Source organism: Oncorhynchus mykiss, chromosome 17 (genome assembly GCF_057628025.1).
Source record: "Oncorhynchus mykiss isolate SJ-2025 chromosome 17, ASM5762802v1, whole genome shotgun sequence".
NCBI lineage: Eukaryota > Metazoa > Chordata > Actinopteri > Salmoniformes > Salmonidae > Oncorhynchus > Oncorhynchus mykiss.
In genome coordinates this window covers 30,000,744-30,028,158 of record NC_143038.1, presented here as the reverse complement: position 1 = coordinate 30,028,158, position 27,415 = coordinate 30,000,744, and the positions used below count along the sequence as shown (strand labels likewise).

Here is a 27,415-nt window from a genome sequence, read left to right as displayed (position 1 = left end):
TATCAACAGACCTGTGGCTTTACTGAGTATTTAGCTTTTATCACCATCCACCCGGAAGTGGAATACCGTTGACAAAAAAATACGAACGTCATACAAATAATGCCAGCGGACTGAACCCTGAGAAACACATTACCTCAAACAAGTTGGACAATTGTGCACTTGTTGGCCTGGTAACTGCCGAAGAAAGGTAGAGTGGAAGATTTTCACTATCTTAGCTGACAACTTTGTTGTATGTGCTGTCATCACTTGATTGACAGTCTGTGCATAGTCAGTTCAGTATATATATCTTCTGTAGAGGACTACAAATACATGACAATTAACTGGGCAAGTCAGTTAAGAACAAATTCTTATTTACAATGACGGCTTACTCTGGCCAAACCCGGACGACGCTGGGACAATTGTGTGCCGCCATTTGGGACTCCCAATCACGGCCTGATGTGATACAGCCTGGATACGAACCAGGTACTATAGTGACACCTCTTGCACCGAGATGCAGTGCCTTAGACTCTGTAACCATAAATACAGCAGTTCTCCACTTGATCCCCCATCCAAGCACTAACCATGTCAGGCAGCCCGGAATGTGCCAGCAGTGTCAATTTCGTCAACAAAATGAGTTACTAAAATATTACCTATTTTTCAGTGGAAATTGACAAGACTAACTGACTTAATAGACCAGAAAAAAACTACAACTAAACAAAAAATATTTTTAATTTCATTTGGACTGAAACGAAATGAGACAAAATGATCTCTGTGCAATATGTAGGATGAATTAGGAATTTACGTGGACAGATAATTGTTATAGATTAATATATTATTATTACATATGTTTGTCATATTTATGCTGTTGGGAAGATATGATATTATGCAGAAAAATGTGTTGGTCGGACAAGGCTATGAATGTCTGTGGACACGGAAGTCAATGATTGTGTCTGCTATAGGTTAATTAAGTGATAATGCCCGAGAAGCCAGTGTTTGGAGGATATATTGGCACGGGTGTTGTTCGGCCCGAGACAAAGTCCAATATTTCGTCCAAACACCGGCTTTGAGGGCATTACCAACATATTAAATAAAATTAGTTTTTAATTAAAAACGTTATTTGGATGAATTTATTCATACTATTTCATCCTTCCACAAGATATAGTCCAGTCGTTCGTTCTAAATGTTCCATTGCTATACTGGCTGGCAACGTTCTTATCCCTTGCTTGCTAGCTAGCCAACTACAACGAACAGTCACGTCAGACAGAATAACAGCAAAGTAGCAGCATTTGGGCCTCCCGGGTGGCGCAGTGGTCTAAGGCACTGCATCGCAGTGCTAGCTGTGCCACCAGAGACTCTGGGTTTGAGCCCAGGCTCTGTCGCAGCCGGCCGCGACCGGGAGGTCCATGGGGCGATGCACAATTGGCCTAGCGTCGTCCGGGTTGTCTCATCGCGCACTAGTGGCTACTGTGAGGGGCCGGGCGCAGTGCACGCTAACCAGGTCTCCAGGTGCACTGTGTTTCCTCCGACACATTGGTGCGGCTGGCTTCCGGGTTGGATGCGCGCTGTGTTAAGCAGTGCTGCTTGGTTAGTTGTGTTTCGGAGGTCGCATGGCTTTCGACCTTCGTCTCTCCCGAGCCCGTACAAGAGTTGTAGCGATGAGACAAGATAGTAACTTCTAACAATTGGATACAATGAAATTGGGGAGAAAAAGGGGGTAAAATATTTTTTTTTTAAAGTAGCAACATTTGCTTAATATGTAGCGATGAGACAAGATAGTAACTACTAACAATTGGATCCCACGAAATTGGGGAGAAAAAAAAAGGTAAAAAAAAAGGTTGATAAAAAAAAAAGTAGCAGCATTTGCTTAAGCTGTTTTGTAGAGACATTTACTGGGGTAACAATGAGCTAATGAGGCGCGAAAATGTGCTCACGCGTCAGGACACTGTTGTTCAGAGGAGCTAGCCAACAACACAGTAACACAATCACTTCAAACTGAAGCTGGAAAGAATTCAAACTAGCTGCACTTTGTTTTGTTTTACATTTTTACAATTGACATTTCTTTGTATATATCCAGAAAAACTATGCCAGCTGATTCATGATTTCAACTGGCTGAGAAACGCTGCCTGCCTGTTTGTCTCGTCCCGACACGTTCATTACCATGGGACAGCTGGAGATCGAATTTGAATATTGAAACAATACTGCAAATGTCAGAGAGACCGACAGCAAGGTTTATACATAACTCCACTGTTGAAAACGAAATGTTAGTCTATAATAAATGTGAGATCATGTCTAGATGCTTTTTATAGTGGAGATCAAGTTTATAAATTGCTTGGCTGGGCTGATGAGACATTGGATTGTGCAGTTGGATGAAAATAGGCATTTTAACGTCATAGATTTAGCCGGTGGTAACTTGTGAAAAAGACACTGGCTGGAATGTGGTTTTAACCAATCAGCATTCAATATTAGACCAACCTGTTGTATAATGAGGCGATACAAATGTGATTTGACTAAAATGGCGACTGTTTTTGACAATAACTTGACTAAATCATAATTAAAATGACAAATAATGACATTTAAGTCAAAATTACTAAGACTAGACAAAAAAAAAGTTCCAAAATGAATAGTGTGTGTCAGGGGGGCCTTCGACTGCCCCCAATAATCATTCTTTCCCCCACTCAATCACTTACTATCCTCTCCCAAAAATGGATGAGAACACAAGGGCGCTACTGTACCACCGGCAATGAAGATGGCCCAACTCAAGCATGACGCCATGTTGAAAATGGGGACAACTGGGTCGAAAGCTGAATGGCAGCTTGGTTACCCCCAAGGGCCTGAGAGCCAGCACCTTAGCTCAGCTAACACGTTAGCTTTAGCTAACATATGCTGCTGAACCATTCAAATGACTGAGAACAGGAGACAGACTTGCGAACCTAGCCTAGCCAAGGCCTAATGGGAATGTCTTGGTGGGTGGTGCAGCGAATCGAAGCTAATGTACACACTAATGTGACAAAGTGTGGTGGGATGGACAGCGGAAAAGGTTTTTTCTTTATCAGGAGGGAGGGATAGAGGGAGGGAAGTGGAGGAGAAGAGATTGATGAAAAGTGACAGAGGCAAGGATGTCCAAAAATTGGTGGATCAGAGCTGGAGGACAAATTGGGAAGGTGAGAAAGAGAGGAAATGGAGAAAGAGAGAGAGGAGGGAGAGCGAGAGAGAGAGATGATATGCAATGCTACAGTACATTGCTCTGAACTATTCAAACTTTGTATAAAGCCACACACTTTGACAACACGTAATTTGGCTTCCAACTTGCCATGTCCTTCAACAGGTCACTACAGTAACAGTATTCTGCTGTGCAGTTCAGTTGAGAATATCAACATAGAAATCACTATTATCTTCTCCCTAACCAAGTCATACATCCCCATAACATAACATCTGTGCTTACTCCACTGTCCATGGTGAAAACCTCATCCGTCTCCCATTACGATATGGTGAGTCAGTGAGTGAGTGGTCGGGGATGAGAATCACTACTTTTTCATCCCGCAAGGGTCGTGTGGGCGCCAAGCCAATTCCTATTGGCTAACAGCCAGATAGGACTGCAGCAGCCAAGCTTTCAGTGCCAATACTCCTCCCGCTCCCTCATTCCCTCATTCCATGAGGTGAGACAGAGTCAGAGACAGAGATTTCATCTTTGATTAGGGTTGAGGCCTCTCTCCCGGTCTTAATTTCCCTCACTCTCTTTCACTTTCTTTCTCTCTGGTTCAATGTTATGCCATACTGAAATCGGGAATTAAACTAGCAGCTTGTATTAAACATGCTTCTACTCCTTCAAAACACTCAATAACACAAAAAAAAACACAGCCTTTTCAAAAAATACAACTACTCTCATCTCAATATCCAGAATGGGTCTTTTGATACAAGCTAAAAATGACTGATTGCCTTTTTTTGTGTGCTTTCCTTTGCTTTATTGTCAGTTTAAACCGTCAAATGCAGCCATTGTTGTTTGGTTTCTTTTATCTTTTCCTGGAAGTAAATCAGTGCTTTTCAGTCCCAATAACAATGTGCAAATTGGTTGATTCATTATTTGGTTTTGATGGAATGAAGTGGAGATATGAGCACTTTGAGGAGGAACGCGATGTTGTTGAAATGCTTTCTGAATAGAATTGGCTGAGAAAAGAATGCATTTCAAAAGCACAGAGTGCCAAAATGGATTTTACCATGCTAATAAGTGTCATTTCACTATCAAATTGTTCCAAAACACAGCGCACAGTTGGAGACTTCGTACCAGCACATTAAAAAAATGCTCAAATGATGCAAATGCATTTACAGTCAACGATAAAGTGGCTTATTCGTCTGTGAAGTTAATCGATTTGGTAAAATGTAGTTTTGATAATGCCTGTACCACATAGTTCATTATACTGACATGCTCTGTATTGACGATGCATCTCCTAAGCCTTCACAACACTCCAGTATTCAATAGTATAACTCAACATTGGAAAATGCAAGTAAAAAAACACTTCTTGGATTTTTAGGGAAAGGCACACTATGAAAACATGAAAACATGATTCTAGAATGGTTTGAGGGAAACATGGATAGAAACTAGTTAATACACACACACACACCCCTCCAGTGCATGCATACGCACAGCTGAAGAGCACACCCCGCCACACACACTCTAGAGGTCGACCGATTATGATTTTTCAACACCGATACCGATTATTGGAGGACCAAAAAAGCCGATACCGATTAAATCGGACAATTTTTTTATTTGTAATAATGACAATTACAACAATACTGAATTAACACTTATTTTAACTTAACATAAAACATCAATAAAATCAATTTAGCCTCAAATAAATAATGAAACATGTTCAATTTGGTTTAAATAATGCAAAAACAAAGTGTTGGAGAAGAAAGTAATATGTGCCATGTAAAATATGTGCCATGTAAAAAGCTAACGTTTAAGTTCCTTGCTCAGAACATGAGAACATATGAAAGGTAAGAGCTTTTAGGTTGTAGTTAATATAGTAATTATAGGACTATTTCTCTCTATACCATTTGTATTTCATATACCTTTGACTATTGGATGTTCTTATAGGCACTTTAGTATTTCCAGTGTAACAGTATAGCTTCCATCCCTCTCCCCTACCTGGGCTCGAACCAGGAACACATCGACAACAGCCAGACTCGAAGCATCGTTACCCATCGCTCCACAAAAGCCGCGGCCCTTGCAGCGCAAGGGGAATAACTACTCCAAATCTAAAAGCGAGTGACGTTTGAAACGGTATTAGCGCACACCCAGCTAACTAGCTAGCCATTTCACATTGGTTACACCAGCCATTAGGCTGATAGGCTTGAAGTCATAAACAGCGCTGTTTTTGCGAAGAGCTGCTGGCAAAACGCACGAAAGTGCTGTTTGAATGAATGATTACGGGCCTGCTGCTGCTCAGTCAGACTGCTCTATCAAATCAGACTTAATTATAACATAATAACACACAGAAATATGAGCCTTTGGTCATTAATATGATAGAAACCGGAAACTATAATTTCGAAAACCAAACATTTATTATTTCAGTGAAATACGGAACCGTTCGGTATTTCATCTAATGGGTGGCATCCCTAAGTCTAAATATTCTTGTTACATTGTACAACCTTCAATGTATGTCATAATTACGTACATTTCTGGCAAATTAGTTCGCAATGAGCCAGGCAGCCCAAACTGTTGCATTAACCCTGACTCTGTGTGCAATGAACGCAGGAGAAATTACACAATTTCACCTGGTTAATATTGCCTGCTAAACTGGATTAGTAGTTATAACTAGTGATTATGATTGATTGTTTTTTATAAAGATAAGTTTAATGCTAGCTAGCAATTTACCTTGGCTTCAACTGCATTCGTGTAACAGGTAGGCTACTCGTGGAGTGCAATGGTTAGAGCGTTGGACTAGTTAACTGTACGGTTGCAAGATTGGAACCCTGAGCTGACAAGGTGAAAATCTGTCGTTCTGCCCCTGAACAAGGCAGTTAACCCACAGTTCCTAGGCAGTCATTGAAAATAAGAATGTGTTCATAACTGACTTGTCTAGTTAATTAAAAGGTATAAAAAAAATAATAATAATTTTTTAAATAATCGGAAATCGTCGCCCAAAAACACAGATTTCCGATTATTATGAAAACGGCCCTAATTAATCGTCCATTCCGATTAATCGGTCGACCTCACACACACACACAGTTGCGTACCTTCTTGGCAGCTTGGATGCAATCCATGTACTCCTTGGCCACGGTGGAGCAGTGGAGAGTCTGCTGCTGGTTCTCTTTGTAGCAGTGTAACACCTGGGCCTGCAGCTCAGGACAGATAGACACCGCAGGTCTGGGCCTGCATGGGAAGACACAGGGACAGGGAGTGGAAGTGCCGTGTGGCTCAGTTGGTAAAGCGTGTGGCGCTAGCAATGACAGGGTTTTGGGTTCGATTCCTGCTGAGGTCACATACACAGAGTCTACAAACCATTAGGAACACCTTCCTAATATTGAGTTGCACCCCCCGGGGGCCCTCAGAAACAGTCTCAATTCGTCGGGGCATGGACTCTACAAGTTGACGCCAATGCTTCTCACAGTTGTGTCAAGTTGGCTGGATGTCCTTTGGGTGGTGGACCATTCTTGATACACATGGGAAACTGTTGCGTGTGGAAAAACCCAGCAGCGCTGCAGTTGACACATTCAAACCGGTGCACCTGGCACCTGGCACCTACTACCGTACCCCGTTCAAAGGCACTTGAATCTTTTGTCTTGCCCATTCACCCTTTGAATGGCAAACATACACAATCCAATTGTCTTAAGACTTAAAAATCCTTCTTTAACCCGTCTCCTCCCCTTCATCTACACTGATTGAAGTGGATTTAACAATAAGGGATCATAGTTTTCACCTGGATTCACCTGGTCGGTCGATGTCATGAAAAGAGCAAGTGTTCCTAATGTTTTGTACACTCAGTGTATACTAAAATGGAAGTTATTTTGGATAAAAGCGTCCGAGTGGTATTATCATCATGACACACACACACACACAGGGGAAAAGGCATACTGTCGCTACCTCGTTTTCCAACCAAGATGCACGAATAAAGCAAACTGGACATGTGACAGACACGGTCCTTCGCAACTCTTGGAGGACAATGGAAGATGAGAAGAAGGAGGAAAGTTCTAGCTACATGATTCACTCCAATGCGTTGCAGTGTGTACCGTAGCCTTCATCAAATGACATTGACATTCCAACTCCCTGCGTTGTCCTGACACACAGAATACGGTGGTGCCAAAGGCAAAGCAGCACAACTATGGTGGAGATGTGTTTTAGAGGGCAGTTGGAACTCTATATGACATTTTGAAAGGCTTTTCGAGGCACAATGCATACAAAAACGGAAGAAAATGCTAAAATGGGGGAAAGCAGCTTATAGCTAGCTGTACGTCAGCCTCACTCTCTACACACACACACACATTTACCCACGCTTAAACACACAATTACACACACAAAAGGTGTGGTAATCCTACATGAGGGTAATCCTTGAGTGCTCTGTTGCTCATGGTAATTCACCTGCTGTTGTGACAGAGCCCGCACTAGTAGTACGCCAAGGTGAGGATAGAGATACACGTGGTCTCACTCACTCACGTGGAATATATAATCAACAAAAAATGTACAGTAAACATTACACTTACAAAAGAATAAAAGACATGTCAAATGTCATATTACATTTTATATACAGTGTTGTAATGATGTGCAAATAGTTCAAAGTACAAAAGGGAAAAAATAAATAAACAAATATAGGTTTCATTTACAATGGTGTTTGTTCTTCACTGGCTGCTGTAATGACACACTGGTATTTCACCCAGTAGATATGGGAGTTTCTTTGTGGGTGTGTGTGTGTGTAATCTAAGGGAAATATGGGTCTCTAATATGGTCATACATTTGACAGGAGGTTAGGAAGTGCAGCTCAGTTTCCACCTCATTTTGTGGGCAGTGTGCACATAGCCTGTCTTCTCTTGAGAGCCAGGTCTGCCTTTGGCGGCCTTTCTCAATAGCAAGGCTATGCCCACTGAGTCTGTACATAGTCAATGATTTCCTTAAATTTTTGGGTCAGTCACAGTGGTCAGGTATTCTGCCACTGTGTACTCTTTCTTTAGGGCCAAATATCATTCTAGTTTGCTGTTTTTTTGTTAATTCTTTCCAATGTGTCAAGAAATCATATTTTTGCTTTCTCATGATTTGGTTGGGTCTAATTGTGTTGCGGTCCTGGGGCTCTGTTTGTGAACAGAGCCCCAGTACATTGTTTTCACTGAGGAAATGTAGGAGCCTGCTCTTAATGATAAGGCAGAAGATTTTCCAAAGGTTGCTGTTGACGCATATTCCACGGTAGTTATTGGGGTCAAATTTGTCTCCACTTTTGTGGATTGGGGTGATCGGTCCTTGGTTCCAGATATTGGGGAATATGCAGAGGATGATGTTAAAGTATAGCCAATTGGAATTTGTGGTCTGTATATTTTATAATTTAATTTAGGATACCATCAACCCCACAGGCCATTTTGGGTTGGAGGGTTTTTATTTTGTCCTGTAGTTCATTCAATGTAATTGGAGAATCCAGTGGGTTCTGGTAGTCTTTAATAGTTGATTCTAGGATTTATTTTTGATCAGGCATATGTTTTTGCTGTTTATTCTTTTTTATAGAGCCAAAAAGAATGAAGACGTGGTTCATCCATACATCTCAGTTTTGGATAGATAATTATTTGTGTTGTTGTTTGTTTCCAATTTTCCCAGAAGTGGTTATATTCTATGGATTCTTCAATTACATTGAGATGATTTCTGACGTGCTGTTCCTTATTTTTTCATAGATGATTTCTTCACCATAGTGAAGCCGTAGGCTCAGGTTTTCTGGTTCTCTATGTTTTTGGTTGAATAGTTCTCAATTTCTTTCTTAGGTTTTTTGCATTCTTTATCAAACCCATTTGTCATTGTTGTTAATTAAGTTGTCTGCTTGAAATGTTTAGATTTGATAGGGAAGCAGAGAGGTCAAATATACTGTTTAGGTTTTCTACTGCCAAGTTTAGACCATCACTATTACAGTGAAACATTTTGTCCAGGAAATTGTCTAGAATGGATTGAATTTGTTGTTGCCTAATTGTTTGTTGGTAGAGTTCCACACTACTTTCCTTCCATCTATAACATGTCTTAATGTTATTCCGCACCTTTGGCTTTGATGCCTCATGACTGAGCAAAGCTCTGTTCAAGTAGAGTGTGATTCTGCTGTGATCTGATAGTGTTCACAGTCAGTCCACTGACACCCCTAAGAGACGCTGGGTTGAGGTCAGTGATAAAAAGTACTCTACAGTACTACTGCCAAGAGATGAGCTATGTGTGTACCTACCATAGGAGTCCCCTCAAAGCCTACCATTGACTATGTACATTTTGACCTGTTTTTTTGTTGGTTATGTTCTTGTAGTTGTGTCTAGGGGGGAATATGGGGGAGAGAATGCTGTCAATTCCAGGTGGGTGTTTGTCCCACTGTGTGCTGAGGGTGTCAGGTTCTTGTCCAATTCTGGCATTTAGGTTGCCACAGACAAGTACATGTTCCTGGGCCTGGAAATTGTTGATTTCCCCCTCTGGGATAGAGATGCTGTCATCGTTAAAGTTTGGGGATTCTAGTGTGGGGGATATAGGTAGCACACGTGAGGATATTTTTCCTTATTAATTTCTAGCCAGATGTAAAATGTTACTGTTTTGACTAATTCAATAGAGTGGGTTAGGTCTGCTCTTTACCAAATTAGCATACCCCCCTGGGTCTCTTCCCTGTTTCACACCTGGTAGTTTGGTGGATGGGACTACCAGCTCTCTGTAACCAAGACGTCAACCAATGGGTCCGTCTCCTTTATACCATGTTTCTTATAGGATGACAATGTCTGTACTTCCAATTTCTTTGATGAAGTCTGGATTCATGCTCAAAGGCAGATTACCTTGTATATTCCAGGATGAGATAGTAAAAGCCTTGTGTTCCATCGTGTCTGTTGTTTTTGTGTGGTTAAAGGCCTGGACCATCACACTAGCTGTAAGCAGAGCATGCTGAGCATCTGATACACATACGTCTTAGGTCGCAGGATGCGGCTTGGCCGGGGGTAATAGTGGGGGTTGGGCCTGTTGCTCTGCTCACGGCCTGGGCATTTGTCCTGCTGTCATGTTGAGGTCCTTGCCGCAGGGGCAGAAGGGGCATAGGTCTGATGTGGGGGTGTGGCCAGGGTTTGCTTGGGGTGGTCTTAGCTGGTTGGGGTGTGGCTGGTGATGCTGTGGTCTGGGTGTAGGTCCTTTAGGAGGGAGTCTTGCAGGTCTGAGAGGGTGTCTCGCTGGTCTGGATGGGGCGTCCGTTGCTCTGTTGCTCCTGCGTGAGGTGCTGGGGCTACGGTTGAGGGTGACGTCCTTCAGGGTTCTGGCAAAAGTTGGGATTGCTGCCTTGTAGAGGTGGACCTGGTCGTAAATGCTGTTCAAGTCCAGGGTGGAGTGGTAGACATTAGGTTTTGAGGCCCAGTCTCGTGAAATGCTTGCATTCACCCACTGTATGGTGGCAGGGTGAAAGTCTTTTCATGGTAGCAGGCTGGGGAAAGTGGGAGAAGCTTTTTAAAATCACTCCCTTGAGTGCTGTGGCCACCGTTTCCTGCTGGGCCCTCAGGTAATTTGTGCCTGTGTGAATTATGATGTGGCTGGGGGACCCTTGTCTGTCCTCTGACAACAGCTCCAGGACATGTCTATTGTTTGGGCACCAGAGCTTAGCCACTTTGTGTTTGGGAAAGTGTCTCTCTCTCTCGCTCCACATTTGAAAGTGGAAATTACACACATTTCAAGCCTTTTTAAACCTTGAATACACAAAAATTGTCATTCCCTGTTGTGCAGGACAATTCTCTGTGACAACAGTCATCAAATGAAGATAGTACACGTTTGCTGTATTTCACAGTCATATTTACCCGGTGTTGACTTAAAATTGACATAATTGAGGTAAATAATTTAATATCAGAATGTAAACGTCAGTATCTTGGTAAATACCAGGCGAATGCCACCCGAAACAGATCTATATGAACATTTTCATTATTCCATATGTGCTGCAGGCTTGTTCATAGCGTGTCTAATTTAATGAGTGAGCCAACCAACCAGTGTTCTATTTGACGAGGAGACGCATGACTTCATTTGACATGACTGCACATTCTGGGGAACTCTGACTGGTTGACATGCACACACTCACAGATGCACACACATCCCCACAAACGCTGCCCCACTAACACTGCAATTACAGAACTATGCATCTTTCACATGTGAATGAGCTTGGAAGTCCCTGACCACACTGACAGATAGACGGTGTGTGTGTGTGGTGGAGGATAGCAAAACAGGATTGAATAAAATCACTGTAATATTCTTGAACAGAGAAGTGAAAACATTCAGAAAGGGAGAAAGAGAGGGAGCGGGGGGGGGGGGGGGGGGAGAGACAAAGAGAGACAGTGATGATGTATGGAACGATGATAAATAACCCTCAGAGCCTACCCGTGAACAAACGGTAACCCTGGCAACCATTCAGTGGACTCTTTTTTTTTTCGCACCCCAGGACACCATGTGACACAAGTCCATAGCGAAGACACCTGGTGTGAATATTAGCCATGACGCCTTTTGACATGCACCAACAGTCATTCGGTGTAACGAGCTGGGAGTAGTCCCATGACAAGGTGTTATCGAGGTCATGATTCAGACATCATTATTGATAGACTGGACCAGCTAATGGAGTTTAGATTAGAGAGCTGGTTTGCCTCTGAAATAGCCCCTGGCATTATTGCTGGCTACACACGTTGGTTCATGGCCATATGAATCATACAGTTTATGCTCATATATCACTTGAGAGTTGTTTATGGCGAGCAGCTTCAACTGAGGCACACGCAATGTGTTGCATTTGTGCAGGGTTGAATTGCTTTCACTCAGTGCAAACAGGCAATATATTACTGTTTATGGCCAAATTGAAAGTGCTATTTGATTGTATTTGGCCATCTAACAAAAACTATATAGTCACATTACATATAGTGCATTCGGAAAGTATTCAGACCCTGGACGTTTTCCATATTTTGTTTCATTACAGCCTTATTCTAAAATTAAAATCTACACAGAATACCCCACAATGAAGAAGCAAAAACAATGACATTTTGCGAATGTTTATAAAGTAAAAAACACTGAAATATCACATTTACATAAGTATTCAGACCCTTTACTCAGTACTTTGTTGAAGTACCTTTGGCAGCAATTACAGCCTCGTGTCTTCTTGGGTATGTCGCTACAAGCTTGGCACACCTGTATTTGGGGAGTTTCTCATTCCTCTCTGCAGATCCTCTCAAGCTCTGTCAGGTTGGATGGGGAGCGTTGCTGCGCAGCTATTTTCAGGTCTCTCAATTGATGTTCGATCAGGTTCAAGTCCAGGCTCTGACTGGACCACTCAAGGACATTCAGAGACTTGTCCCGAAGCCACTCCTGCGTTGTCTTGGCTGTGTGATTAGGGTCGTTGTCCAGTTGGAACGTAAACCTTTGTCCCAGTCTGAGGTCCTGAGTGCTCTGGAGCAGGTTTTCATCAGGAATCTCTCTGTACTTTACTCCATTCATCTTTGCCTCAATCCTGACTAGTCTCCCAGTTCCTGCCGCTGAAAAACATCCCCACAGGAGGATGCTGCCACCACCATTCTTCACTGTAGGGATGCTGCCAGGTTTCCTCCAAACGTGACACTTGGCATTTAGGCCAAAGAGTTCAATCTTGGTTTCATCAGACCAAAAAATCTTGTTACTCATGGTCAGAGTCTTTAGGTGCCTTTTGGCAAACTCCAAGCAAGCTGTCATGTATGTGTCTTTTACTGAGGAGTGGGTTCCGTCTCTACCATAAAAGGCCTGATTGGTGGAGTGCTGCAAAGATGGTTGTCCTTCTGGAAGGTTCTCCCATCTCCACAGAGGAACTCTAGAGCTCTGTCAAAGTGATCATTGGGTTCTTCTCCCACGATTGCGCAGCTTTGCCAGCCAGCTCTAGGAAGAGTCTTGGTGGTTCCAAACTTCTTAAAATTTAAGAATGGAGGCCACAGTGGTATTGGGGACCTTCAATGCTGCAGAATGTTTCAGTACCCCTCCCCAGATCTGTGCCTCGACACAATATTTTCTCTGAGCTCTACAGACAATTCCTTCGACCTCATGGCACTGTGGAACCTTATCTAGACAAGTGTGAGCCTTTCCAAATCATGTCCAATCAATTTAATTTACCACAGGTGAACTCCAATCAAGTTCTAGAAACATGTTGCCTACACAGACCCAAATCAAACCAATCACTCTATTTTTCCGGTTTTGCACAGCTACAGGTGGCGGCCATTTTGTTCCAGTAACCCATCAAGATAAGGTCAAAATGTAGCTCCAGGCTAGCACCACAGAGATAAGAAACTCTTGGTCTTTCTTTAGAATTCACTGCATTGGCTGCAAAGGACAGCTTTATAACAGGACGGTCGTGTTAATAAAGGAATCTGAAGCAGAAAATTGCCTTTTCTAATCTGCTACAACTGCCTTGTTTGAGTGAAATTAAAGGTGAGGTCTTATTAGAAAAACATTAGCCGTGCTACTTTGTTAGCCACGTTTGAGGGAAAAACACATTCCAATTGCTCCTGCCCGTCATGGTTTGCATCTGTAAGCATATCGCGGAGAGAGAATTACGCTCTAATCATTAAAGCTTCCCATTATTTTCAGCCTCTTTTTCTCAGAATCGGGGCTTTATGAAGAAAGCATGACTTGCGAGCCGTTGCCGAGACTATGTGGGGAACAAAGTAATATAAAGAAAGAAGAAAGTAATAAGAAGGGAAGGGATGATAATGGTGTAGCATTTATTATTCTCTGCGCATGAGAGGAGAGAGCAAAGTTATTAATGTGTGCTGTCATGGATTTAAGGTCTTCAAAAACAGCACAGTGAATTTTCTGAAGAGTGAAAGTGGAGCCGAATTCACAATGGCCTAGACTACAGCTTCGGAGCCTAGGGGTTGTGGCTAAGTTGAGATCTAAAACAGTTGTGCGTGAGCGCATTGCGTTCCAGATCTCTCTGACGCACTCTCTCGCCGCGCGTCTCTCGTCGTTTGAATTGCTCTTCCTTTTTCTTCTCTGGTCTTTAAAAAAAATTGCTTCTCCTCTTTCTCTTCTCCATCCCTCTCTCCCTCTCTCTCCCTGTATTCCTCTTTATTAGGTGTGGACTTGGTAGTGACATTATCTGGTGTCAATTTCTGCTACTCCTGATCATCCTCTTCCTCATAAAGCTGAAACATTAGTGAATGGAGGTATTGTGTGAGGAAGGGTCAACAGTGCTAAAACCATTTAGACTGGCTCAGGATCCTATTACAGCTACTAGGTCATGGGACGACTTTTAGCGAGTTTAACGAATCCTCTTACACAACTTCTCACCCCAAGGAAGTGAATATGATGTACTATAGGTTAAGACTCGTTCCACGTGGGCATCTGGAGACGAGGAGCGAATGTGTGTCAGTATCTTTGCAAGGGACATCACCTGGACCGGACTTTCTGGGATTTTTTTACTTTGGGTCAGCCCTGAATCTTTTGCGATGGTGGACACTTTTTATTTTTGGATTGTCAACTGAATGTGCCGCTTAGTTCATAGAGCCGTGGTTAGGTGAAAAGTCTACCAACTGTTAGAATACATGTAAAACAATTGCTGTGTGGTCACGTGTGGGACAGCGCCATTTCGCTGCTTTGATACAAGCATGGGAACTCATCTTAATAAAATCAATCAATGTCCCATTTTAGTTTTCACTGAACTCCGTTCAGACATTTGGTTACAATCAGGCTGGGAAATGTTAGCGAAGTTGAGGTGGGTGCTCATGGTCATCAGTTTAGCAATTTAAAGCAATGCAAATCTTATCTACACACACAATTATGCCTATATAGCCTATACATGAGGTTTTCCTGAACTTCCCAAAACTTCTCTGATGCATTTCAGTCACTTAGCCTACTGATGCCAATACACACGTTTTACACCTCTCCCATAGGCTATTCAAGTCATTTGACATAGAAACTGTGCTACAATGGTTAAAAAGGTCATACGGGCTACATAGTTTCTACAACAATGTAGCTAAAATCATTATTCTCTTGCAATTGTAGGCTACTTGCCGATAGATTATGTAACCTCATATGGGGTTACTGACCACAACCCATTGAATTAATAATAAGTATGGTTGATTATTTGGCCTTGGGGAGAGCACAGTGCATGGAAGAAAATAGTATCGGGACAGGGTACTGGAAGTGATGTAGATAAATTGAAACACATTTGCAAAATTAAATAATTACTCCCGTCTGTACAGAAATAAATGAAATCATTAAAAACGACTACATCAGAGAGCATTATCGAGCCACAGAGGATCAATTACTTCATTAAAAAAAAAATGCGGTGGATTGTGTTTTAGCACATCACAAGCGCATATAGGCCCACAGCCTGCTGTCAATGTGGCTCTGGTGAGGCTCCTGCGCTATGCTGTCAATGTGGCTCTGGTGAGGCTCCTGCGCTATGCTGTCAATGTGGCTCTGGTGAGGCTCCTGCGCTATGCTGTCAATGTGGCTCTGGTGAGGCTCCTGCGCTATGCTGTCAATGTGGCTCTGGTGAGGCTCCTGCGCTATGCTGTCAATGTGGCTCTGGTGAGGCTCCTGCGCTATGCTGTCAACTATGGCTGATGTTAAACCATGTTCCCAAAAGTCTTAGTTTCTATCACGCTGTGCCATTTTGAAAACCATGTCACGAGCTGATATTGGGATCACACCAGCACACTATCAAATGATTTATGACTGCAATTTTACTTTACAACTTAAATCAACCAAAGAAATGTTTGAAAACTCATCAAAAATGTACTGACATGTCATTTGAAATACAAACAGCAAACAAAAAAACGAAACAAAAAGACTAAAATCAACTAAGAGCAATTTGACAAACCACGGCAGGGACATGCCAAGTGAAATGAGTAGGCTCAAACGAGGGAGGATTCTATTCCAGGAACTGAAATGGCTCATCGAAGATAAATATATTGGAAATTAATATAAATATAAACAAATGTATATTTAACACAGCAAGAAAATATAAATGGAGAAAAAGATGGCTATTACCTCACATAGAGATGTGTCACTGAGGAGAGATGTCATTTGGGGGAAGACTAAGTTTGGGAGGAGTAGGTGAATGTGGGTGGCAAGATGGGTGAGGGGCTGAGACATAGGTTTTGGAAATGGAACTTATAAAGGAAAGATTAAGACTTAAAAAAAAGCCTGAAGAAAATCACAGAGGAGAGAAGCAAGCCGAAGGAATTATGCAGCTTTCAGGCAGATTTGTGAGAATCAGCACTCCTAGCCAGAAGTGAAAAGAAAAGCATTCTGGTTATTCCGATTCCTTCTCTTTTCAAGGAAAATAATGACTGGTGCTGCATAGACTGGTAGTATCTAGATACCGACAGTGCCAGCGTGGTGGCAATCACTGGCAGAATGAAAATGTCCTGTTTTTAAAAAAAACATTTAACAGGTGGCGGTTTCTGAAAAGCACTGTCCAAAGCACGACTGTTCCTTCAAATCCCCATCACTCTCCCTTTTCTAAGTAAATATTTCATATTAATGACCGTCTACCAATAAATTGTCCACCAATGGTCTTGAACAAAATAGATCAGAAGTAGCCTTTAAAATATATATTTTTTTTAAAGGGTGGCAAGATTTCACATACCTGAGGTGAAATAAGAATGACATGTGTATATGTTGCTATGGTAATACATGATGAACAGCAGGAATTAGCCCACATTCTCTAAACGTCACTAGTATCGCTCCATGGCTGCAATAGCACGGCATATTCATTTGTTGAACCCATTCTCCTTGCGGTGTGACTGATTAACAGTAATAACAAACCCAACTACACAGTAAAAGTGTCGGGTGGTTAGCTAATGAATGGTTTGCTGACACCCATTTCAGTCAGTTCTCAAAATAAGCTACTTACTTGATATGGGCCTCGGCCTTGTCGGCTGCCTCGTTGTACTGCTCAGACGTCTGCTGGTAGTAGTCGAGATTCTGGGACAAAACACACAAACATTTGAGATGACAGAGTAGTTGAGTTACACCAATTATCCGGTAACATCTGTACAAGTACCTGTCTTGGGGTTACGACTGTTCTATTGATTTGCGAGCTCTGATAAGCCCGCTAAGCTAAACACATCTTAAAATGTCAAACTCATTAAAATGGGGTGGGGGGGGGGGGGACTTTCGACCGAACAGTGTCACTAACAAATCTGATCATTGACGTTCTGGTGGATCGCCGTAAGGTTTGACTTAATGTGTGCAGAGGTGGCATTTAAACAGCAATTACATCATGAAGAGAAACTTGTACTTAAGAGGGCATGTACTAGGTTTATCTACTCTATTCTGCTCTAATCGGTGACCATCATGTCAGGTTTACCGCAGTCCTGTAAAAAAAAAAGAAACGCGGAGCGAAGTAAAGAACTTGCTTCGATTGACAGTCGAACTGGGCTTCGTCATAACTCTTCCCAAGTCCAAGCCCGTTCACCTTCGAGGTGAACGTTCAGCGTAGTTGTGTAACGTACTGCGTATGCCAGTACAATAAAATAAGTGCACCACTCAAACCTTATCCATTCTTCTTTTTCTCTCTCTCTCACACACACAAGACACACGCTCACCACATGCACCCCATAGACTTCCACTTCATTGTTCCATGCAGTAATCACTATTTAAACCCAATAACCATGGTCCCGACTCCCTAGTCATTTTCCTTAATTATCCCCGATATTCCCAATGGGTAGAGAGATAGGGAAGAGGATAATTGAAGTCAGTAAGCGGGAAAAGAGATGGGATCAAACATGAACCTCCTCTACAATCCCACCCACCTATTCCCACAGTCATTTTCACATTATTCCACACACTCTAATAATGGATTGGATTTATATGGGGCTTTTATGGGGGGGGGGGGGAACTCATCTTATCCTCTTCTTATCCACTACCAATGGAAGGGTTACTCTGATCCCTATTCCTTATAGCCAGGATAACGTGTCGTCTAGAAAGTAATCCCTCCTAATACCAGTCGCTAAGATCTAAAAATGTCTCTCTCTCGCTCTCCTTCCCATATGACAGAGTTGAACCTCAAGATCGCCAAGACGAGATTCTCTCTAAATACATTTGCCCAAGTTAAGAAAGTTCTTCAATACCATTGTAGAGACAAAGACAATGGTAGGTGGTTGTCAGCTGAAATAGAGCACACCATCATCTGCCCAGCAGGAGTTCATCCCTAAATCCGCAGTCTATAATCCATTTTGACTTCACTCCAGTGTCCTCCTGCTTTGCTGCCGTGGTTAAGTGTGAAGAATATCACGTCCCCCAAGGTGGATGAATGACGCAATGGCACTGTCCCAAATGGCACCCTATCCCCTAAGTAATGCACTACTTTTGACCAGGGCACATTGGGTTTGTCCGTAGTGCACTATGCAAGAGGGTTCCATTTGGGTAGAATCCCAAGTAGTACTGCCAGTGATCAGGTTGAGGAGCTGCACGGTATAGGATTAACCATGGAGGATTTGGCCACTGTAGTCTCTAAATCTGCCCATTGACGGTGCATCTGGACTGGGCTGAAATGTCACTTCTCCGGGGGGGGATTCAACGGGCATGAACGAGGGAGCGTTAGCCTCAATACAGACACTAGCAACTTAGAGCTAGTTAGTTCCAAGAGCTCAATGGGAATGCTCGGTGGATGACATTAAAGGGAAAGTAGCCAGGCTTGTGAACTTAACGACATGAAAGGAGACCCACTGGGGCTGGTGCTTTGTCCCAAGAGGTGCAGAAGACAGAGGCTATATGAGGTGGAGAGAGAAGGGCGACCAGTGTGTGTGTGTGTGTGTGTGTGTGTTGGCACAGATGGGAAGGTGAAAGGGTTTACAGACAGCCAACTTCTAATCCCACATCTGGCTCATAGACCAGCCTCCAGACACACGTACACACACAACTCCACCAGCTTCAATCCACAGGGCTGCATGAATGGAGAGTTAAAGGATAAAGTGATGGAAACATTGGAGGAAAGTATGATGAGGTGTTCCAGAAACAGACACCTCTCTCTGGTCAGATGTTCACACCACAGACCCTACTGACGGAGGGATGGAGGAAGAAGAGATGGAGGAAGGAGAGACGAGGAGAGGTGTAATGGGAACTGAGAGAATGGGAGTGTGTGTGTGGCTGGTTATACACAACAGTAATGTGGCTCAGTTGGTAGAGTATGGATGATGGCGAAGATACAACACTTGTCTGAAGCACGATCCAAGCGCTTGGCAGCCATTTTCAACAAAAGGAAGGAAGGAGAGGAGAAGGATTACCCTTAATGGTGGGAATGAGCAACGGAGAAAGAGAGGGATGGAGAAAAAGGGGGGCCTTGTTTAGGGATTATCGCACAGTATGTGTAGAGTGTGTACAGTGTGTACCTGTGTGACTGTAAGCATGTTGATGGGCATGTTTGTATGTGTGTGTGTGTGTGTGTGTGTGTGTGTGTGTGTGTGTGTGTGTGTGTGTGTTTGCGCATGCGTGCACAGCATGGCGAGGGGCTGATGTCAGGATTTGGCGGGGGGGGAGTTTCACGCTTTAAGTTTGAAAGGCAGAGGGATTATTTTCAGTGGTGGAATTCGACAAATGGAAAGGAAGGGGGATTAAAAAAAGTTGCATTTTAAAAGATGACTTGTTTACAGATATGTTTTCACACAGCGACGACTTCTCAAAGATACATGGAAACTGAGGACCGATTAGTAAGCATATAGGTGCAGAGAGAGGAGAAAAAGAGAGTGAGTGTGTCCCTCTAACGGGGATTCAACATACACACACCTCTTATCAAACGATCAGAAGCCCCGAGTTAAGCCAGAGTCAAATATTGATTCAGGAAGATCAGACAGCAATTAGCTGTAGGATTTCTCCACTAATCTGTGTGTGTGGCTCGGCCTTGTCACTGGAGAGAGACTGACTTGATCAAGACATCAAGCCTGTGCAGGTGTATGTGTGAGTGTGTGTGTGTGTGTGTGTCTGTGGCAAGTGCTGTCTGATTGTTGTTGTTTGAATGCATGTGGAAATCAATAGAAAGCCTATGAGGGAGAGAATGGCTGTTGGGTTCCTCTAAGGTTAACGCATTGCCTGTCATTCCCACGTGGACAAAAGGTTTGGTTAGCTACAGCTCTTTGAGATGTGCTAGAAGCCTTGCTGGAACAAGCTATGCGCCACGCAGTGTCTTTGACTGAGTTGATTGAGAGACTCGCGCTAGAAATGCTACTGACTGTGAGAAAACGGTGCCTTGCGTCGGAGTCAAGTGACTCGCTTATGAAAGCAGCAAGCATTCAGAACCAGGAACTATATTCTCCTCATCTTACTGGTAAGCAATTTCCACCAAGGCAGGTACAATATAATAGAATGCAAGTAGGGAGATAAAGAAAGAGGGGCATATGATGGAGGGAGGGAAGAAGGAATGACAACAAAGGAAATAAATAAAAGAGGGGGAGAAAATGAAGCAGTGGGAGTTGCTGGGGGAAGAAGTGTGAACACCGGCACAAAATACACTCTTTTTAATGAACACTATCCAAATCACTCTATACTTCTCACTCTCCCTTTCTCTCCATATCTCCTCCTCATCCACAGGCATGCTTATGGTCCTTCAGCCAAGGCAAAGACAATGGCTAGGAAGACGGTTAATATTGAAGTGTGTGTACGTGTGCGTGTATGAATGTGTTTGTACGCCAAGCGGTTACAAGGATATGAAGGTGTGTGTGTGTGTGTGTGTGTGCGCGCGCCCTTAGACATGCATTTCATCTTCCATCTTAATCCAAGTGTTGTCAGAGATAATAAAGCGATGGCCTCTTGGCCAGAGGGATCCGCAGAGGATGGCTGGGAGGGTGTGGGTTCTACGATGAGGCTCACCTTTCTGGACTCTTCGGACTGGTCTTTGGGCTCAAAGTGACAGTCACACACAGTCACACTCGTAGTCAGACTGATAGCAGTCGAATTTGACTCCTTTTCAAAGTCACCTCTCTCGACTCTTGTGACTGGTCATCTGACATCAGTCAGACACATAGCCGTAGCCAGCCGAGTTGGACTTCTCCTTATCAGACAGTCAGAGTAGCCAAAGTCATAGTGACGTGACATTTGGCGATAGAAAGATATCCAAGGTGTCTCAAAACAATGCATCTTTACAGCAGGTGGGATTGTTTATGAGGAGAATCTTGGCTCGGTCTCTAGACCCTCATTCGAGGGTTTTTCTTTATTTTTACTATTTTCTACAGTGCCAAGACTGAGAAAAGCTGCCATCAAGGCTACTTTTAAGAATCTCAAATATATTTTGATTTGTCTAATACTTTTTTGGTTACTACATGATTCCATATGTTTTATTTCATAGTTTTGATGTCTTCACTATTATTCTACAATGTAGAAAATAGTCAAAATAAAGAAAAACCCTGGAATGAGTAGGTGTGTCCAAACCTTTGACTGGTTCTGTATATATACACAATTATAAAAAGATTAACATAAATTATTCCATGTGAAAGTGATATTTTCAGATGAAAATGTTTCACATATAAAACTGCAAATTCGATTTTTACCTGATTGTTTTTGACATGTGAACTTGCACTTCCACAAAAAAAGATTGAATTTAACATTTACTCCAATGTTTGTAAACAAAGCAAACATAAACAAACACTGTATAGCCTAAAAACATGGTTAAAACTATAATTTTGATATCATGGATGGTCAGCCCCATCCCTCAGCTTTTTACTGAAACTGTGGCAGGGGAGTCACTTTGTTAATGTTTCAATTAAAGATAGCTGCTTTAAAAAAACACATTTCATGGACTAATATTGTTATTATATGGTGCAATCCTCTAGTGAGTGAGTTACTTTTGTGCCAATAATACCAAGCAAAACTTCTGAAGTCGAGAACAAAATTCTTATTGGAAACAAAACTAATGATAATGAAAGCAATACATAAATCATAGCAGTGTCCAAAAACCATGTGTTCTTTCATATATAGATTTATTTTTTTAAGGGTGTGCGTGTTTGTTTAGCAAGTAGTTTAGCCTTGGGCAAATGTTTTATCAGGTTAGATCAGTTATTGGTGCTGAAGAGTGAAGATCTGTTTCGTGCAGGGATTTTGTACAGTTTCACCAGTGCGGTTTTGATATTAAAACTACCACCTCGTTTCACTCTAAGCCATGTAAGTGGAGGCAACATTTAACAAGACACTTCAAAAGTCGCTTTTACGTTGGGGGAAAATATCACAGGTACATTAGTGCCGAGGGAAGAAGAAAAAAAACGGAAGAGCTGGAACGGAGGTCCTTATTTCTTAAAAGCTCAAAAGCACTTTTGTGTTGTGTTTTATGACAACTGTTTTACAAGGTCCTGCAGAGAAACCAAAGGCAGGTCAATTTGATTAGCCACTAAGTCCTCTTTCAGAGACCACGCTTGTTGAGAACGTTTTCGAGTGCTACTCTACCAATACAAGCCGTATTTCTGAACACATAGAAAAACATTCAATTCATTTCAAACTAACTGCTGTGCACTCCGTGAGCAATTATTGGACATCAGTGTGCCAAAGAAATGCCAGGCATGAAATAAAACCGGCAGATGCTCAGGCCCCAAAGGACAGGAGTTGCTCATCCCGGTCCTATACGATTCGCCTGGTTCATTAAGTGCCAAAATCAATACGTTTGCAATATGTTAGATGGACCTCATATTAGACATCCTTTGTGCTTTATTTTAATTTTTTTGTTGTTCTCTTTTGTTGTGTTGCTTCTACTGTAAATGTGTCGCGATTTTAAAGAGAGTTTGAATGCATTTGTTTTCATGAGCACACATCTGTAGAACTTCCCTCCGCTCCTATATACTTTGCAGTGTCGTCCTTACCTTCTTCTCCAAGATGTGTAGCTGTTCCTTGTAGAAGGCCGCCAGGTGTTGCAGTTCAGCCTCTTTCCTTTCCAGCTGCTTGGCCTGAAAAGGACAGAGAGGCGGGAGGTTTGAACACGGTGGAACGGACTTCGGTAGAAGGTGGCTCCTCTAAAACAGCTGATGAGCGTCTGGCAGATTCAACGGAATTTGAATAAGACCTTGCTATTTTTTTTATAAAAAAATAAAAAAATATTCTAACAGAGCCTGAAGCGGTCACTGAAAAGTGTTTAAGACATCATCCCAAGCATCATTGTTATCAATGGCACTAATGGACTGTATCGCAACGGGAACATGTACAAGGTTGTATTCCTTTTCTACAGGTGGTTGGGGGGGTAGGGCTAGGAATGGGTTTAGGTCGAGGATAAGGTTAGTGAATCGTTAGTTTTAATACTTTGTCGACGGTATGCTGAACACAATATAAACCATCTACGGGGAACTATCCAAATAAAATAAAAAGTGTTAGCCTACATCTCTACACTTTTTGAGAGTAGGGTCTGATCTCCTCTGTAACTTACGAGACCACACTGGAGTGGCTGTGTGTGTGACTGCTGCGTGAGTGCCTGTCTGCGTAGACCCTGCTTCCTGATACATCGCAACGGCAAGGCAGCGGCGGCAGCAGCAGCAGGCAGCGGGTTATGAGGTGGAGGCCCTCAAGCTTTAGAGCCCACTGTGGCAAAGGTGGAGCATAAACTGAGGCGGAGACCACAGCCTGGCAAAGGCTTGGCAGCATGCAAAATAACAAGAAGAAATGTCAAAGCTCGTAGCACTTCACTTAAACCCCCCCCCCCCCACTCCAGACAATCTATAGCTGACATAAGGTCAGCGACAGGAAGTCAAAGCTGCCAGTGTTATATTTACACAACATCCTTTTCCTGATGCACCGTGTCGGATGTAGGCTAATAAGCAGTCCGCTATCCAACTGCGTGCCTTTGTAAATAGCAGCTATGTCAGCTGACACTGCTATCAATTGCCGTTTGGCGAGTTCAGCTGTTGAATTGCATTGCTGAACTAGACTCGACGTCAAGAGAGCTTTAAGTGAAGCGGTACCGTTTAGTCAGACAAACAGGCAAGCCCACGAGGCGATGGAAAGATGGAGCAGAGCTGCGGAGAGAGAGAGAGAGAGAGAGAAGAAATGGTCAATGAACATGAGTCAAGGCCTTTACGAAGCATTATAAGCACAGCCTATAGGCAGAACGGCGGCTATGTGAAGACGCCACTCTAACTTTCTACGAGCCGTCTGTCTAATGCATCTGTCTAGTCTCTTATAAGTAGCCATGAGGTGTTACGAATCCTTACAGCAAGTCTTATAATGCATTATAAGGTGATGAAAGGCAGTATACGCTCATTGGGTATCCCATTACGAACATAGAAAGTCTCCTTCACAAGCTGTCAGTCTCTAAATCATGGCCTGCCTAAATACACAAAGGCTGGGCATGCATACAGTTACGAACAGGACTACGTCCAGGATCCATATTCCAGAATAGGAGGAAGTCGACAACACAACAGCATATCACGACATGCCCTTCTTCTGCCAAATCATGCTGAGAAGAAGGGAATCGTTCTTATTCAAGTGACGATAGAAGTGGAGGGTGGATTGGACTGGGCTGGATTTCCAGAGTAGACACAAGACCATAGCGTTCAGATTGAGGCACTCCCGGTGGTGGCCAAGAAACACAAGAGGAAGATGCTCATTCAACCGTCCACGGGGATACAGGTCGTGTGTGTCTTGTCGTGCTTTAGTGCAGCCTGCACATTTTCATGTAATGACATAAAATGTTGACTGATGGTTGGTTGCTGTATGTGCAATATGGTGCGATGACATTTACCTTTTGGAGATCGATGACGCATTCTCGTGTTACGGCACCTTCTCTTCACAAGTGCAGAACAGCGCACGCAAACACGCACGCACACATCCCACCCCCTACATACACGCCTACATTACATCCAATGTAATCACCCCCCCCCCACACACACAACCTCCGCCACTCACTTTCTCTCTCTTCAACTCCAGCTGCTGTCTGTTGTGAGTGAGGCTGGCGGTGGTGGGGGGGCGAGAGAATCACCTCAGCCCAGCAGCAGCAGATGATGTGCAATTTTCTAGCTGAATACCTCCCAAAGTGTTGTTGGTGACGAGGCGGCGGGGGGGGGGGGCATGCTCAGAGCCTTGCTTTTAATGCACAATGAAAACATGACATTTGAATGGAGGGAAAGAGGAAAGTAAGATTAACAGCGAGCAGCCGCTCCTGCTTACCCAAGCATCCACTTCTGCTGTCTGGGAGAGAGAGAGCGGAAGAGAGAGGGAGGGCAGGGGGATGAGAGAAAGAGAGCGAGGGGGGTGGGGGAGCGGAGGGGAGTTGAGAGAGAGAGAGAGAGCGCGGGAAGAGAGGAGCAGGGCGAGACGGCGGATACAGTGAGAGAGAGAGAGAGCAGGTAGCGAGATCGGAGAAAGAAAGACAAACGGAAAGAAAGGGGGGAGAAAAGCAGAACACACAAGGTTAGTGCAGTGATTAAACGAGTCGGGCTGCAACAGAAGACAGCGCTGGGAGCTGCAGTTCGCCTGCCATGAAACCAAACGGGGTTAAAACACGAGCGCCGTGCCATAGCTCAAGATTAAATAGACAGTACAGAGATGAGAGGAGGACAGAGGGATAAGGGGGGGTTAATAGATAGAAAGAACATTGTGTAATCTCACAAAAAAGACCATTCTTCACCGTACAGAGCCCACGTGAGGCTAATTATTAAGTCTCGATGTACAGAATGAGCGCTGAGCGAGACACACGGACGATGAGCTGAGATTAAAGAGGGAGGTGAGGTTCGCACAGAGGAGGACCTGGAAAGGTCAGGGGAGGGTAAGACGTTAAAGTGTTCACTTTCGTGATGTGGCAGAGGAAGGGGTTGTCGGTTAGGAGATACAGTCGTCTGGCTTTGTTACAATATCTGTCTGGGTACAACAACTACACCACTCCCCACCAGCTCTTTAAATAACGTGCATCGGAACATCTAGCTAGGGCCAGTTTGCATCGGAACTTCTAGCTAGGGCCAGTTTGCATCGGAACATCTAGCTAGGGCCAGTTTGCATCGGAACATCTAGCTAGGGCCAGTTTGCATCGGAACTTCTAGCTAGGGCCAGTTTGCATCGGAACATCTAGCTAGGGCCAGTTTGCATCGGAACATCTAGCTAGGGCCAGTTTGCATCGGAACTTCTAGCTAGGGCCAGTTTGCATCGGACCTTCAGCCTGTACCTTGACGAGTTGTAATCAGGTGTATTGCGGCTGGGCTGGAACAAACACCTTCACCTCGAGTAGCTCTCCAGAAACATTGTCGGCATGGAGACCCTTGCACTAAAACGTAACGTGCGGTTTACAACATACACATGCTTCTACGGCATTTTTGACCCCTTTAAAATACAAGATGATCATTGGTCGCCCACATTTAAGACGACTCGGACTGCTCCAACTCCGCAACTGCACCCAATAGTGGCGCAGAACATTTTCTCTCGGCCCAGCGCCAATCCAACTTGTCGACTAATATCCCGAGCTCTTCATTCGTGGAGTCAGGTCAGACTGGTGCCGGACTGGAACAATACAAGCACAGTCCTGGGAATCCTATAGAAGAAGCAATTGGGAAACACTGAACGGCACTCCACCGCTGGACCCAGGGTCATAGAAGTAAATGAAGTAGAATGGCAGGATGGCCTTACACTGGACCCAGGGTCATAGAAGTAAATGAAGTAGAATGGCAGGATGGCCTTACACTGGACCCATGGTCATAGAAGTAAATGAAGTAGAATGGCAGGATGGCCTTACACTGGACCCAGGGTCATAGAAGTAAATGAAGTAGAATGGCAGGGTAGGCTAATATAATATGGCCACGGCCCATAAAAAGTCCCATTGAGCTAAATGAGGTGAGCTCACAGAGGCGGTGTGAAGCGGTTACAGCCCCACCATCTGTTTGTGTTTGAGCCTCCCCCTCTCTTTAGAACACTCAGAGGCTTTGTCCCAACTGGCACCATATTCCCTATATAGTGCACTGAGCGCTGGTCAAAAGTAGTGCATTATATGGGGAATAGTGTGCCATTTGGGATGCGGCCCAGAGTGTTAGTGGCTTGGAAGAATAAGGGGTTAGCGGAGACACACGCACATAGACCAACTTAAGGGGTTTGAATTTACACACCATCAAGCTCCACAAATGGTCTGTAAAATTGTCTGATGGCCATTCAGCAATTCAATTGTTTTGTCCATTGGTTCCCGTAGGGACAAGCAGTCAACTCAAACCTTACGTTCTACCACTTCTTCTCAACAGATGCTCGAAGACAAATGCTCCCAAGCATAATCATTGTTGAGTTACATATACAAACGAGTGTGTGTTTGTGTGTGCATTGTTTCCTCAAATCATTTTGACCAAACACACACAG

At 43.5% G+C, this 27,415-nt stretch overlaps 1 protein-coding gene and 1 long non-coding RNA gene across 3 annotated transcripts in view; one reads left to right on the top strand and one right to left on the bottom strand.

Moving 5' to 3' along the window:
- LOC149975898 (uncharacterized) overlaps window positions 1-27,415 on the top strand; it is a 330,618-nt gene that overhangs the window by 34,356 nt on the left and 268,847 nt on the right. The gene's annotated exons all lie outside the window — the stretch shown is intronic.
- LOC110493975 (MICOS complex subunit mic25) overlaps window positions 1-27,415 on the bottom strand; it is a 60,932-nt gene that overhangs the window by 15,379 nt on the left and 18,138 nt on the right. The window contains exons 5-8 of one of the 2 annotated variants that reach the window (XM_021568613.3): window positions 25,253-25,273; window positions 22,960-23,043; window positions 17,031-17,101; window positions 6,217-6,352 (exon numbers count right to left, since the gene is read on the bottom strand). In XM_021568613.3, coding sequence (XP_021424288.1) covers window positions 6,217-6,352; window positions 17,031-17,101; window positions 22,960-23,043; window positions 25,253-25,273 — 312 coding nt within the window. The remainder of the gene's footprint in view (window positions 1-6,216; window positions 6,353-17,030; window positions 17,102-22,959; window positions 23,044-25,252; window positions 25,274-27,415) is intronic. The other variant, XM_021568614.3, reaches the window with a different exon arrangement.